The 15,636-nt window shown below is 46.2% G+C and overlaps 1 protein-coding gene across 1 annotated transcript in view; it reads left to right on the top strand.

The window, feature by feature from the left end:
* The window catches only part of DESI2 (desumoylating isopeptidase 2), a 234,368-nt gene extending 220,610 nt beyond the window's left edge, over positions 1-13,758 (top strand). The window contains exon 5 of the mRNA XM_086926841.1: positions 5,416-13,758. Within this exon, the coding sequence (XP_086782967.1) occupies positions 5,416-5,655 (240 nt within the window). The 3' untranslated portion in view covers positions 5,656-13,758. The remainder of the gene's footprint in view (positions 1-5,415) is intronic.
* The last annotated feature ends 1,878 nt before the right edge of the window (positions 13,759-15,636 follow it).

The raw sequence follows: 15,636 nt of genomic DNA, 5'->3' as shown, positions 1-15,636 counted from the left end.
GGGGGGCACGGCCACATCACTCGGGGGGGGCACGGCCACATCACTCGGGGGGGGCACGGCCACATCACTCGGGGGGGGGGCACGGCCACATCACTTGGGGGCACCGCCACATCACTCGGGGGGGGGGGCACGGCCACATCACTCGGGGGGGGGGGCACGGCCACATCACTTGGGGGGGCACGGCCACATCACTCAGGGGGCACGGCCACATCACTCGGGGGGCGGGGGGCACAGCCACATCACTCGGGGGGGGCACGGCCACATCACTCGGGGGGGGGGCACGGCCACATCACTCGGAGGGGGGGGGCACGGCCACATCACTCGGAGGGGGGGCACGGCCACATCACTCGGGGGGAGGGGGGACGGCCACATCACTCGGGGGGCGGGGGGCACAGCCACATCACGCGGGGGGGGGCACAGCCACATCACTCGGGGGGGGGGGGGGACGGCCACATCACTCAGGGGGGAACGGCCACATCACTCGGGGGGGGGGGGGGCACGGCCACATCACTCGGGGGGGGGGGCACGGCCACATCACTCGGGGGGGGGGCACCGCCACATCACTCGGGGGGGGGGGCACGGCCACATCACTCGGGGGGGGCACGGCCACATCACTCGGGGGGGGGGGCACGGCCACATCACTCGGGGGCACGGCCACATCACTCGGGGGGGCACGGCCACATCACTCGGGGGGGGGGGGCATGGCCACATCACTCGGGGGGGGGGGCACGGCCACATCACTCGGGGGGGGGGCACGGCCTCATCACTCGGGGGGGGCACGGACACATCACTCGGGGGGGGGGGGGACGGCCACATCACTCGGGGGGGGGGGGGGACGGCCACATCACTCGGGGGGGGGGGGGACGGCCACATCACTCGGGGGGGGGGGGCACGGCCACATCACTCGGGGGGAACGGCCACATCACTCGGGGGGGGGCACGGCCACATCACTCGGGGGGCACGGCCACATCACTCGGGGGGGGGGCACGGCCACATCACTCGGAGGGGGGCACGGCCACATCACTCGGGGGGGGGGGGGCCGGCCACATCACTCGGAGGGGGGCACGGCCACATCACTCGGAGGGGGGCACGGCCACATCACTCGAGGGGGGCCGGCCACATCACGGGGGGTTACGACCACATCACTCGGGGGGGGTTACGACCACATCACTCGGGGGGGGGCACGACCACATCACTCGGGGGGGGCACGACCACATCACTCGGGGGGGGCACGACCACATCACTCGGGGGGGGGGGGGGCACGACCACATCACTCGGGGGGGGGCACGACCACATCACTCGGGGGGGGGGGGCACGACCACATCACTCGGGGGGGGGGCATGACCACATCACTCGGGGGGGGGGCATGGCCACATCACTCGGGGGGGGGGGGCACGGCCACATCACTTGGGGGGCACGGCCACATCACTTGGGGGGGCACGGCCACATCACTCGGGGGGGCACGGCCACATCACTCGGGGGGCGGGGGGCACAGCCACATCACTCGGGGGGGGGGGGGGGGACGGCCACATCACTCGGGGGGGGGGCACGGCCACATCACTCGGGGGGGAGGGGGGACGGCCACATCACTCGGGGGGCGGGGGCACAGCCACATCACTCGGGGGGGGGGGGGACGGCCACATCACTCGGGGGGGGGCACGGCCACATCACTCGGGGGGGGGGGGGGCACGGCCACATCACTCGGGGGGGGGGGCACGGCCACATCACTCGGGGGCACGGCCACATCACTCGGGGGCACGGCCACATCACTCGGGGTGGCACGGCCACATCACTCGGGGGGGGGGCACGGCCACCTCATTCGGGGGAGGGGGGTACAAGGCCACATCACTCGGGGGGGCACGGCCACATCACTCGGGGGGGGCACGGCCACATCACTCGGGGGGGGCACGGCCACATCACTCGGGGGCACGGCCACATCACTCGGGGGCACGGCCACATCACTCGGGGGCCCGGCCACATCACTCGGGGGGGGCACGGCCACATCACTCGGGGGGGGCACGGCCACATCACTCGGGGGGGGCACGGCCACATCACTCGGGGGGGCACGGCCACATCACTCGGGGGGGGGGGGGGGGAACGGCCACATCACTCGGGGGGGGGGCACATCACTCGGGGGGGGGGCACGGCCACATCACTCGGGGGGGGGGGGGGGGGAACGGCCACATCACTCGGGGGGGGGGGGGGACGGCCACATCACTCGGGGGGGGGGGGAACGGCCACATCACTCGGGGGGGGGGGGAACGGCCACATCACTCGGGGGGAGGGGGGGGGAACGGCCACATCACTCGGGGGGGGGGGGAACGGCCACATCACTCGGGGGGGGGGCACATCACTCGGGGGGGGGGCACGGCCACATCACTCGGGGGGGGGGGAACGGCCACATCACTCGGGGGGGGGGGGGGGGGAACGGCCACATCACTCGGGGGGGGGGGGGTGGGGAACGGCCACATCACTCGGGGGGGGGGGAACGGCCACATCACTCGGGGGGGGGGGGGAGGGATATTCACTAGGGGGGGGGGCACATCACTCGGGGGGGGGGGCACGGGCCACATCACTCGGGGGGGGGGGGGGACGGATAAACATCACTCGGGGGGGGGGGGGGGAACAGCCACATCACTCGGGGGGCGGCACGGCCACAACACTCGGGGGGGGGGGGGGGGGAACGGCCACATCACTCGGGGGGGGCCACATCACTCGGGGGGTGGGGGGACGGCCACATCACTCGGGGGGGCACGGCCACATCACTCGGGGTGGGGGGGGGCACGGCCACATCACTCAGCCCAACCACATAATCACTCAGCACCACAACAGCACTGTCCTTGCTTGCTACCAATAAGCATTGCCATAGTCAATAAGACTCACATTAGGAAACTGTATAACAATGCTATTAATTTTTATACTTTCAAAGCCAACACATTAAAAAAAATTGTCATTTACAATACCAATAGCTCACACTTTCCTAATGCGAGACCTATTGCATTGGAAATGTTGGTTTTTAATGTAGATCTCTCTCCTCTGGCCACATTGGTAGAATCCTGTGGAGTCTGAGTGATCTCTTATGCTGACGACACACAATTGGTGCTTTCATTTAAAGATCTCTCTGAAGCAGCTTTTTCTAATTTCAGACGCTGTCTGTGTAACATCACCACCTGGATGTAATTAAACACGCTTAGGCTCAACTCCCACAAAACCGAGGTGTTCTTTAATTTAAAAAAAACATTTGACACTACTGTGGTGGCCATCTGAGTTGATTCCCCCTACGGAACATGTGAACTCAGCTAGGAATCTTGGATTCCGGTTTGATAAGGAGTTATCCTGCAAATCTCAAATAAACCAGGTTTCCTCAGCTTGTTTTGGAAAATTGCACATGGTCCGTAAAATTCCCCATTCTCTCCCTCTGGAGTTTCGCCGGACCATTATTCATGCCCCGATCACCTCGCATCTATACTATGCAAATAGTCTGTACGTAGATGCTCCAGCCTACCTAATCAAACCCTTGCAGATTGTTCAGAATGCGCCTGCAAGACTAATTTGTACCATCCCATTTCGCTACTCGATCTCACCCCACCTGAAGAAGCTCCACTGGCTTCCAGTGATTAAACGTATCCAGTTCAAGTCGCTGGTTTTGGCTTTTAGAGCAATTCAGGGTCGGGGTGCAGCCTACCTTAGAGTTCGACTTAACCCCTTCGATGCTTATGACGGAACGGTTCCGTCATCAGTGTCGGTTGGGCTGTGCTGATGACGGAACCGTTCCGTCATGACCACACCTGTTTTTCGAATGTTCAGCACAGCGCGAAAATTCACGCCGCGCTGAAGAGGTTAAGCATTCTCAGTCCAACCGCTCACTTAAATCGAACCATCTCCGCCTCTTAATGACTCCCTGTTTACGCCGTTCCAGAATGGGTGGCAGAGATTTCGCATTGATTACTGCCAAAACCTGGAATAGCCTGGCACTGTCCCTGCATATGACTGAATCTGAAACCATAAGACCTGTCTTTTTTCCAACCCTTTGCCCTTTATTGGTACCTGCAACTGCCGCCTGTCTTGGCGCCGGGACACCCCCGTCGGGGGTAGCTGAGTGCTTTATAAGTTTCAAAAAATTAATAGCAGGGAGTGGGGTCAGATGTGTCATGTTAGCTTGATTTTAATTCAGCCTTTATGTATGTAGTACTTCCTCTTTAGAATCATTAGTCTACTTGAGGAGAGGCAAGCAATGCAAAGGAAGCAGCACCTGACCTCCAGCAAATACATTGTTCACTTAGAGGGCGACATCTGTGGCGCTCCCTCGCACTTAGCACCATTGAACTATGTGCATGTTGGGAGGTAGAAACAAGTGCAGAGTGCCTGCAAAGCTCGGTTTGGAAACAGAGGAGGCGCTGAGTGCACATTCTTAACGTAATTGCAGTCTATTGTGCATATCTGTTTTCAAGCTGCACTAGCCGCTACTCTCGCATGAACTTCTAGAGTTTCAGCTGTAGTATGTGTGATCGAAGGGCAAGCATAGTTTAGCAAAGGAACCACTCACTAGAGAGACTGCCTGGCCTCCACATATGGGCCCTCCATGAAGGCTGTGCTTAGAGGCACAGCAAGTGAGGTCGGAGACACCCTCAAACAGTCTCCTGCATAGAGGCTTTCAATTGGGGTAGGCACTGTTTGACGTGGTCACGGCCAGACATTTACCCAAATCGTGAGGTAGAAACTAGCATGCAGTAGTTGGGTAGACCCACACTGGAGGAGAGCAAAGTCCCTATCATGATTTCACTCTTCACCATTCATTGCACAGGTGCAAATGGGGAAGGGGAGTGATCATGCCCCATTTTTTATTCAATTACAGTGTCTCTAATATAGCACGGGTGCAGAACAGGATTATGGTTCAACCAAAGGCCAGAACTACCGGTTTTAGAGCTGGTGAACCAGGTTCGAGCCTCTGCGTTGGCTCAATATCCTGGGATTCTGGGCAAATCACTCCATTTCCCCATGCCTACCAAAAGTAAGTGTGACCTTGTGTATTGTAACTGGTGCTCATGTAAAGCGTTCCAATACCTTCGGATCAAGCGCTATATAAAAACTCCAGCAACAAGAAAATGACCAATAGAGGGTAGTATGTGACGTGGTAAAGCAAACTCTGTTGTTTGTCATTTTTTACTGCCCATGTATCAAGCCCACATTTAAAACCCAGCCTCTGAGTGGTTGTCTGCTTTGTATCTGAGAAAATCAGTTGCAGACATGTATTATTAAAAGTTTTTTTCATCTTGCGTCCTGAATAGTTTATGTACTCATATTGCTAATACGTAGTGACCATCTTATAAGGCAAAACATTTTTCATTGTAAATTGTGTGCTTTATCGGTGCATCATAAGTGTGGCTGCAATTTAATTACTTTTTTCTTCTGCAGATCCTTTGTGGAAAAGAAATCCCTCGTTGGGTGAACCGCCTTGCATACTTCAGTTCCTGTGTACCCTTTCTCCAGAGCTGCCTGCCCAAGGAATGGCTGACTCCTGCAGCGCTTCAGTCCAGTATCAGCCAGGAGCTCCACGATGGACTTGAGGAAGCGGAGGATGCAGCTGCATCGGCTTCCTCGTCTACCTCAAACACCACAGCACTGCCCAGACCGGGACGCCATACCAAGCTCTAAATATCGCAGTAGTGTTAAATATTCAGAACTCAAGTTTTTAGAGTTGTCCTCAACATATGGCTGCAGTACACACCATCAAAAGGGAGAAACATTCCAGTGTTCCCTTTTGATGTAATAAGAACTCTACCCCCACCTGGAATCTCGCGCTCAGGATTATATTTCTTATTGGTGGAATCGGTGGAAGAGATTGGGGAATTTCAAGGAAGCACCCTTTTCACCATACACTTATTCAGTAAATTGTTTACCTTTGTTCAGTTGTGTGCGAGATCTTTAAAGTTTGTAGTATTTTGGATTGTTTACAAGCCATGCACCACAACCTTCTACTATTAGAAGGTGGGGAAACATTAAGTATCTTTACTGAAAAAGCAGGATACAGGTTGTTTACCTCAAGAAGCCATCTTGGTCATGGCTGAATTGACAGTACCCTGCCTATCGTGAAGGTACACCGTAACACATTTCTGCAATCTCTATCACAGAAAGAAACCAGAGAATGCCGATTAAGCATAAGGACAGGGTATTTAAGAGACTACAGGGAGAGATTGTAGTTCAGTATCAGAAGAAATATTTGACGACCGATGAATGGCAAGGCCGCACTGTGGCTCGGGTTCTGTCTTCTGTTGCCCGTAGTGAGTATTGGAGTATCTTGCACTTTTGTGTTATGCATGTCATTAAGACCAGAGATTCCATCCATGGCCTTATATTTTCACTTTTCTGATTTTCTGTTCATTTGTCCTTGTTTTGAGGCTGATGTCCCACTTGTTTCTAATGTCAAGGAAGAAGTCTTTGAAGAATCATAGAATTTTGGCAAGGCTCTCAGTTGGCAATTACAGGTGCTTAAGGTTTACATATGAAAAGCTGATCTGTGCTAAAATCAAAACTGATCTACGTAGTTATTCCTCTACTGTTTGCAGGGAATCCTTTTTTAGGTCTCGGCTAGGCAGCACATGCGCTGTCTCCTCAAGAGATGTTGTATTCAGTATAGTAGGGGAAGCTCCGCTCACTTTGCGCCTATCTTTCTGATTGGCCGCAATCGTAAATGCTGCATTCTGATTGGTTTTTGTAAACTTAATCCTGCCTCCTATCGGCCCCTTTACTTTCAAAACAGTTTAGTTTCCCTCCCCCCCCCCCCCCCCCCCCCCATTCCCTCCCGCAGTACGTGACTTCTCACGGCAGCAGTACCCACCCACCCCCTCCCGTGTGTGCCTTTTTAACGCTCACACTTCCGTTTTAAAATGCAATAGGTATCGCATACATACGAGTCCTATTGCATTTTAAATGCTTGTTTTCTAAGTAGTTTCAGTTATGTTATTTTAGTCCACTGCTAAGTTAAAACTGTGTACTTCTACCTTTTATTTGTGAAATCATGTAGTTCTAACTTATATAAATGTTTAATATTTTGCCAGGATTTTTTGCATCCTTGATATATTTTTTTTGTTAGCCACCTCCAGAAGACGCTTTAGGTTCCTATGATTATCGTTTGAAAGCAACAGCAGAACTTAGACTGTCCCTTCCCGGCCAATATGGAAGACGTACTACAACCACCATAATAGTCATATGCTACAGGCTGTGTGAGTTTGTATTTAGTATGGTGGCTTATTGATGTAAGGGAATCATTTTTGCAGCAGTGTGGGGAGGAACTATCATTCTTTTTATGAAAGAAATTCAGTGCTTTATTTGAACTGGTAAACTGCAAATATCACCTACGCAAATAACACAGGCGACACAATCTGGAGGCCATGTGCACTGACATTTTAAGGTTCTTTTTGCTGCAAACTGACTTTTTTTTTTTGCACATACTAAATTTATTTTTGGCTACGCAGCCCTGTTTGTTGTCGACTGCGAATATGCGAGCAGTTGATTTGCTTTTATTTGTCATAAAAAAATCACCAGTTCAGGTTCTGTGCACAATCTTTATATTAAAAGTAGTTTATAGTAAGGACGTATTTTTATTTATCCTCTTGTGTATTCACAATAGGGGTGTGGTGGGTTCCGACAGGTTCTGTCAGGTTACAAAAGTTTCCAGCATTTGACAGTCTTTAATGATACTTTTTTTTGTGTGTTCAGTCTGAGAGTTTATCGACGCCCCTAAAAATCTCACTCCTCTCCCTTAACATTAGAACATTGAGAGCCCACGAGCATACCACTAATACAATGTGCATTTCTGGTGCATTGGTTTTAGCTCTCTGAAACTTAATGCATAGCCTTGTTTCAGAAATGGTTATTAAACTGCAAGTCTTTTTTTTTTTACATTAAATTGTTGATTTTTTTATTCCTGGACCTCTCTAACATGTTTGTGCTAACAGGAAAGGTCGTCAAACATCGTAATGAGTGATTTTAAGGGACTAAGACTATTCTACTTCCATGCCCCGTACTGTCAAGAATGTACCCATCCTGGAAATAACGATTTTATTTCACACTGTTGTTATACATTTGAAGTTCACCATTAGTTGCAAAATTGCTAATTTCGTCACCACACTCGGTGACTGAGTCAAGGTTAATACAAATATAGAACATCACTACAACGTCATTTTAACCCTCTGAATTTACTTGTCAACAGCATTGGCTTGCGGCGGACGTAGGCCAATTCTCAAACACTGCCTATAGTTTTTGCAGCCTATGATTGTCTGATCTATCATAATGATTGGGAAGAGATGGAGTTTGTGACTGCTGCTGTGCTAGCAACGAGGTATACTGTTAATAATATACTTAAGATAATCTTCCCTTAATTGAACCACTTGAAATGTTTAAAAAGTGCATGTCGCAAGGTGGTAATGACCAAGCAGTAGTTACTTCTAAAAGTTACTAAGGCCTTATGCATGTATGGCAGTGGGTTTGGAGCCTCAGTTCCCAGCGACATATATTGGCATAAATAGAAGCACAGTGAGAATGTTGACTCCACTTTTGCTTACTTTGCTTGCAACCTATTTGGTTGCTGAGGGGTGTCTCACTTGCTCATAGTAACAACCCCGCTAGCATTTTGGTTTTATCGAAATAAGTTAGTGTTGTTAATATGCTGACATGTCATATAATGGGTTTCAGGAAGATCAGTGCTCACACAGAGTAACTAGGTCACTTAAGTGCAAGATGTTAGGCATTTGTGGCCTTACAATTTTCTTCCACTGCATGAAAGATATATATTTTTATGCCTCTGCAACAAGACACTAAGTTAATTTCTATGATCTGACTTGAATGAAGTCATCTTACCTCCATTCATGTGAAGATATTGCTGGTACAGCTTAAAATCTTTTAACAAAGACATTTCAGCGCAGTAGTTTTAAAGGAGATGGTTTTAAAAATACATTTTAAGTCTTGTCATCTTTAAACTAAGGCATAGCATACTTCATAATTGAAAAACAATATTGGCTAACTGCGTAAAAACAATTTTACTAGTAAGCATGACATTTTTACAAGGTATACCAAATGTTTATAGTATCAAAACAACTAATTCCACTAAGTATGTGAAAAATGTTCAGTCTCTAAACTGCAGGTTTCTGCACTTTAAACTACTAGCAGGATGTTTACTTCTACTCTTTTTTTAAATATATTTTTGATGCAAGAGTCTACTATTTAACAGTCTGAGAATTTGTCGAAGTTATTTTGAGTTTCACCCCTCTTTTCCTGCCCCCAAGTGCAGACTTCTGCTTTGGGCATGTGGTTGGCCCATAGTGATTCTCATAGTTACCTTTTGTTGCCATGTCTTTCATACGAATATGTTTCAGCAGCGCACAGAATGGGTCAGTGGTACTTTGCCATTGAGTTACTTAAACAAAGATGGTGCCTTTTCCAAAACTGCATTAGTGTAGTAGCACCAAACGGAAGATGTACATCTTTTCTACTACTTGAGCTGTATATTCAAGTCACTGCCTTTGTTCTTATTATAGTCCCTTGGATAAATTGAGCACCCCACCATAAGTAAAGATGAATTCACAGCCATCCCCAAGTCTCCGCCCAATTAGTTTCCACTGTGTACTAGCACAAGTAGCAGCAATGACGCCCGCCTTTTTTGTTGCTAGTTCAGTGCTCTGAAAGGGACAGTCATATCTGAGATGGTCAAAGGTCTACATTTTTCATACGTTTTGGGCACAGCACAAGGTTTTGCTGTTGGCAAAATTGTGTATTTGGTAGTACTATTGTCCGAGGCTAGAGGGTTTTACAGTGTATCCAATGTTTCGAATTCTTCCTGTAATTTTGCTCTAAATGAAACATATTGTGCTGCTGTGTTTCATTAATCCTCTTTTTCATCCAGTGCCCAGGTCACCTGGTCCAGCTAATTAATTTTTTTCCCTGCTCTTGTTACTCTACACAGCAATGGAAATGACCTCATTCGTTGGTATCCTTTATCCAAAACACTAGAGAACATGATCCTATCTTTTTCGGTTTCCTACCAAAGGATGCTTTGTTACAGAAAGCCACCGTCAACACAATAGTCCAGTTAGAGATTTCGATTTAAGAAGGGCTTGGGTGTACACACATTGAACAATGTAATGATGAAACCAATGCCTTACTTGCTAATTTACCATGCTAATTTTCATAAGTGGAGCACCTCCTTCATCATGCCGATGTGTTTAATGTGTCTCGTATTGGTAAAACCATCTTAGCAAGATCTGTACCACCCTCCATAGAGTTTATGGCAAATTATAATTTCAGGTTCTGCTATTCAGGGCTACTCGAGGAATGATGCAAGTATTTTAAAGTTCTTTAGGCAGCTTGTGTGGAAGTATTTTCTTCTTTATGCTGAGCTTTATCCTTCTGTGCAGGCCTACTCATGGCTGCAAGATTTCCTCAGTACTTTTATTCTGTAACCTTTTTGTGACTTATCTATTTCCAAAGAAGCATGAAACCTGAAAAAATATGGGTCAGCATTATTAAGCAGAGATGGATTTTTTATTTTAAAACCTTACCGTAATAAAGAAGTTTAAGAATCTCCTCCTTTGGTATCCATCTGGGCTTTGAGAACCAAAACTGTAACTCTCTTTACCTTCTGCAGAGCTTTATTCAGAGCATTGAGACCGTACCTAATAGGCTCCATCCTGACATTTATCCTGCAGGACGGCTATGTGACTGCAGGATTATTTGCTCCGCTTCCAAAAACTCTCCTTTCTACAATGGTGGCTGCATCTTTGATGCACCATTTAGTCATTACGTTCTTAGGAATCGTCTTTTCGGAAGCATAGCTTTACTTTCATCACGTTTGTGAAATTTGTTGAGGTATTTCTGTTACTCCTTGTGTTCTTTCTCTTCTGGTTTACCATTTCCTACTATTGTCAACAAAGACATTATACATTTGTATTTGACATGCTAGCTTTTTAAAGTGTAAACGTTGGTAGTGGGTAAGTGAGGCATCTGTATTACTTCAAAACCAAGCCAGTTCATGGAGCGATTAGCCAAACAGTGTTGGTGCCTTTGGGTGTTTATAGGTTATGCTGATGGGTAGTTCTCCTAAATTCCCTAGGATGATCCTTCTGTTTTGTCCTTCGCTTAAAAGATACTTTTTGGCAGATCATGATTGTAGTGTTATACCGTGCTAGGTAGCTATTTAGATGGACCATCCATTTCAAGTAACTGATTTTTTTGTCTAAATTTCAGTAGCATCTTAGACAAAGTTAATGGATTTTATTTTTATTAAAGGTTTTGATCCAAGACATTGCATCTGTGATCAGTAAATCACTGTATGCCAAGTATGATAAATTGGTGCACTGCTTTCGGCAGATGTAGTACATGGCCTCACATGTGTTAGTCAGTGGTATTCCAGTTAGCCATACACTTAATGTATTCTATAAACCTGATCAGTACTTGCAGACCTAGGGGAGCCATAAGTTACAACAGCACTTCACATTTGTGATATATAGGTCTGCCTACAATTGATGTGAGGGACTACACCCAGGCCTTCTAAGACAATCCTAGATGGTTTTAGACCTGGTGTGTTGAACTTACAAAAGTAGATTTATGTCTTTGAAAAGGATAAGTATGTTCACTGCCCTCAATAATCCTTAAAGTGACTGGTCCTCTGTAAATCCTTGGTGCCTCACTGTATGGTGTGTGTGTGTATATATTTCTTTTTTTATATACAATCTCTCTCACACACACACACACTCACACATATATTTCCATAGGGCTTACTAACATACCACTACCAGTTGTTATCCAATGGGATTTGTTTCTCAGCACTGTACTTTTTGTTGCCTTGCAAACTTATGATAGGTTAGTGGCTGTAAAAAACGAATGGGTTCTTTCACATGTATAAAATGCCTGAATGTGCCCTGGAACATTGTTCTCAGTGAATGTTTTAATGTATTCATAGGTGTTATTTTAATCTTAAGTATTCTTTTTCTAGTTCAGGAGAAGACTGTTTACGACACCTAGCTAGATGAGCAAGCCATATAATTGTATTGCTTTGTCGAAGTGATGGGCATGACAGTGTAATTTTCATTGTACCCCTTTCTGATCGGCCGATGTATTATACTCAGAGGGGACTGTGAAAGTGTGCAAACACTATGCACTTGTTGACGAGCCCCATTAGTTAACAGGGTTACCAATGAATATGCAAGTAATCTTTGTGATGTTTCTCTGCATAATATACTGAGATGAATATAGTACATTTATCTAGAACCTCCCACATCTTTCCATTGTAGTGCAATGGAGCTATGATTACATTTCAGTCTGTAGAGGGTACCAAATCTAGAGCCTAGTTAAAATTCGTGCTCCACTGTCTTTTTTCCATTTTGCTTTTAGGGCCTTCGAAAACCTTCTTTAGCTATGTGATTTGAATCAAATCTGCCAGGTAGTCCTTTAACTTGGTAATATATATATTCTGTTTGCCCTGTAGCTACTGTTAGAAGTTGTACAAAATGTGTGGAGCAGCTTGATTACAAAGTGTGCTACTAATGTCCTGTATGACCGATTACTCTGTTTCACATATCCGGCGTAGGTCAAGTGAAATATCTTTGCTTGAACAAGTGAAAAGTCACAGTGACTGAATTGTGATTCTTCAAAAACATACAAAGCGTGGAGGATGTTCTCTTTACCTTGATAGATCACGCTTGTCTAAAGAATTGTGGCTTGCAGTACTACAGAATGATATGCACAGATGTTGCCTGGTGAAGAGACCAACCTCAGCAGGAAATTACACTTTCTTCTATCTTAAGACTGCTGAGAACTGAAGGCTTTTTTGACTAGTTAATGATTTGGGGATTTTATTTTAGCCATACCTAAACCCTTTCTTAGAACTCAAGACACTAAGGTGACATTTTAGTTAGTCAGTTAACTAGAAGTTGGGCACTAAAACTAATCGGTTTGACCTGATTTTTCAGTAGAATGGTTGATGGCATAGCAGTTCTAGTTGTCATATTTGTATCTTCTTTGCCAAATACCCTGGTTAGCATCAACTTCAAACTATAAATTTCCTTACATATGTAAACTGATGTTGGCGATCCCTTTTAAATAAAGTTTATTCAAAGCCTATCTGAAACAGGAAAATAACTGCCCTTCTTTAGCACTTGCCTTTGGTATAGATTTACTTCACACATTATCTGGTGGTGACTAGTTCCAATTTGTTTATTCTGAGCCTCGGTACTAACAGCTGCATAAAAAGTACAACAATGTTTGATTATCTGGCGCTCTGTAACTGTACTGCTGGTAACGGTATTTTACGACCTGTAGTTAAGAATAAAGCTCAAATCCACAATGCTCCATTCTATTATGCATCCAACAAAATTCTATAGAATGCTGCTTTCAGGTTTTTACAATGTCTTCTTTAGTCTTTTGAAATAAAAGTAACTCTGCTGTTTCGGCCATGAGAAGGGATTTACACCAGCATTTTTCTATAGATAAGAAAAATAATACTGTAAAGCACTGATATGTAGCAAATGCAAGCTGACAGTTATTACATAAAGACCAGTGAATTATTTCCGTCCTAAAGAGTCAAAAGTATTAAACTGCTTCAGGGTAAAAGGAGGTTTTATGACTCATTCGATGAGCTGTTGTGTAAGATGATTTGTACTTTTGATACCTAATGAATTTTCCTTGTTTAAATGGTTTTGTTTTACAAAAATAAAATAAATGCGGCATTAATAAGCCAATTATCTAATGCTGACAGCGTGCTAACATCATATGCTTTGAATGGATTTATATGGAGTGTTTAAACCTCTTATTGTGTTGTTGTTTTGAGAGATGTGTATACTTGCTTTGAGGTTTACAGTATTTCAGTCTTGGTACTAAATGTCAATTCCTGTTATTTCTTATTGTTTAATGGGGAAATGGGCTGTCCTTGCAGTAGAGTTCGAAACCATACGAGGAAATATGAGTTTGGCTGCACTTTTAGTATTTTGGAAACGTTTTTAATCGGACTCTTTAATCCCAGAAAAGATGGTTTGAACTTTTGCCTTAGTTATCTCGTTTTTTCCCCCCAAACGATGTGCAAGAACTTCCCTTGCTTTATAGTTGGTAACTCGGAGCAGAAACAGCCTGTTTAGTCTTTTTTTCCACAATGAATTTTGTATTTTTTTAAGTAAAATAATACTTGCGTTAAATAAAAAAAAGTAACAAAAAAAACAGCAAGACGTCACTCATTTGAATTTCATGAATGGCCAAATTATTAAGCAACTTTAATGTTCATCTATACAAGTTCTCCTATATGTGTTCTGTAATTACTAAATACATTTTGGAGTGTAAAGATATATTTATGATTTTGCAATGCAATTTGAAGAATACCTTATATGTAAACAAACAGTTTAAACTCTTCCAGTTAGGCAAACTGTTTCAGAACGGATGAAAGCTTGAACCATGTAACATTGTATAACTCCTAAATATTTATTCTAACAATTCGTTCTTAGTATTTGCACGAAAAGATATATAGACTATGCAGTAGTAGTGCGGTCTCCTCAAGCAAATTGAAGTGCAGTTGTCTCCACTGCACTCTGGAATGCAGTTACTTTATCAAGGAGTTCAAGAGGTGGTGGGGGCGGGAGAGAGAAGGAAATAACCCCAGTGAACAAAGATCCCTCATTTAACAAACTGTGTATTCGATTCTGAGTAGCAATGGAGAAAGGATTGTCCCATGGAATTCTAAGGCTGGAGCAAAAAAGAATGACTAGGAAATTGAGTATTCTCTAGATGGTGTATTAACCGGTACAATGCACACGGAGTTCCTGATCTCGGCATAATTTAAAGTGAGCAAAATGTTAAATTCCATATGTTGTCATAAGCCCCCAATGACACTTCCACCCAAGTCGAAGTCCTACCCACACCAACCCCAGCCTAGCATGGTAAGCCTCTAACCTTCATCAACGTGGGTTCCCAGAAGTTGACTCATCACTTTAGGGACTCACCTATAGAGCATGAAGTAACCACAGTGCTGGGATGGATTTAGGTAGGTATGCATTTTGCGTGAAAAATGGCATTTAGAGGTAAAGTACTGAATGGTAAGGGATAGGTGCCAGTATATGAGAGTTCCTACTCTGCACAAACCTCTAAACTGGGTCCAATTTAGTCTGATCCAAAGAATGTCAACCATGTTCTTTAGAAAGTGGGCATTTGATTTTTCAGTCTAAATGTATTGTGCTTGTCAGACGCCATCTACACCACCTTCATCATCTATTCTGTCATATTGAATGTGTGGTGCAGGCGCCAGTATCTCAGTACTTCACTGTAGTGTGACCATCCACCTTCCTTGGCATTGAGGTGTCTCTGGCATGTCCGGAGTATCCTGCAGCAGGGCTCATCTATCAGACTGTACCATGGTGATCATGGGAGAGCCGGATAATGTGCCCCATGTTGCTTCCAAATACTGTTGAAGGTCTGGTCAGGGCCACCATGTGCATTTTTGATCGTAGTTAGTAAACCCGTGTCTCCAAGACTGTGAATCCCCAATACATTGGCTTCTACGTTTTTAGGGGTCTAGTACCATTTATGCCGCATTTTGTAGTGTATAATTTTTAGGCAAGCTTGCCAAAATCTCATCCCAGGTGATTCTAGGATTCTGGA

The sequence above is a fragment of the Lissotriton vulgaris genome, chromosome 6 (assembly GCF_964263255.1).
Source record: "Lissotriton vulgaris chromosome 6, aLisVul1.2, whole genome shotgun sequence".
In the NCBI taxonomy this organism is placed as follows: Eukaryota; Metazoa; Chordata; class Amphibia; order Caudata; family Salamandridae; genus Lissotriton; species Lissotriton vulgaris.
Note: the sequence above shows the minus strand (reverse complement) of the source record. Positions and strands in the feature narration are given on the sequence as shown.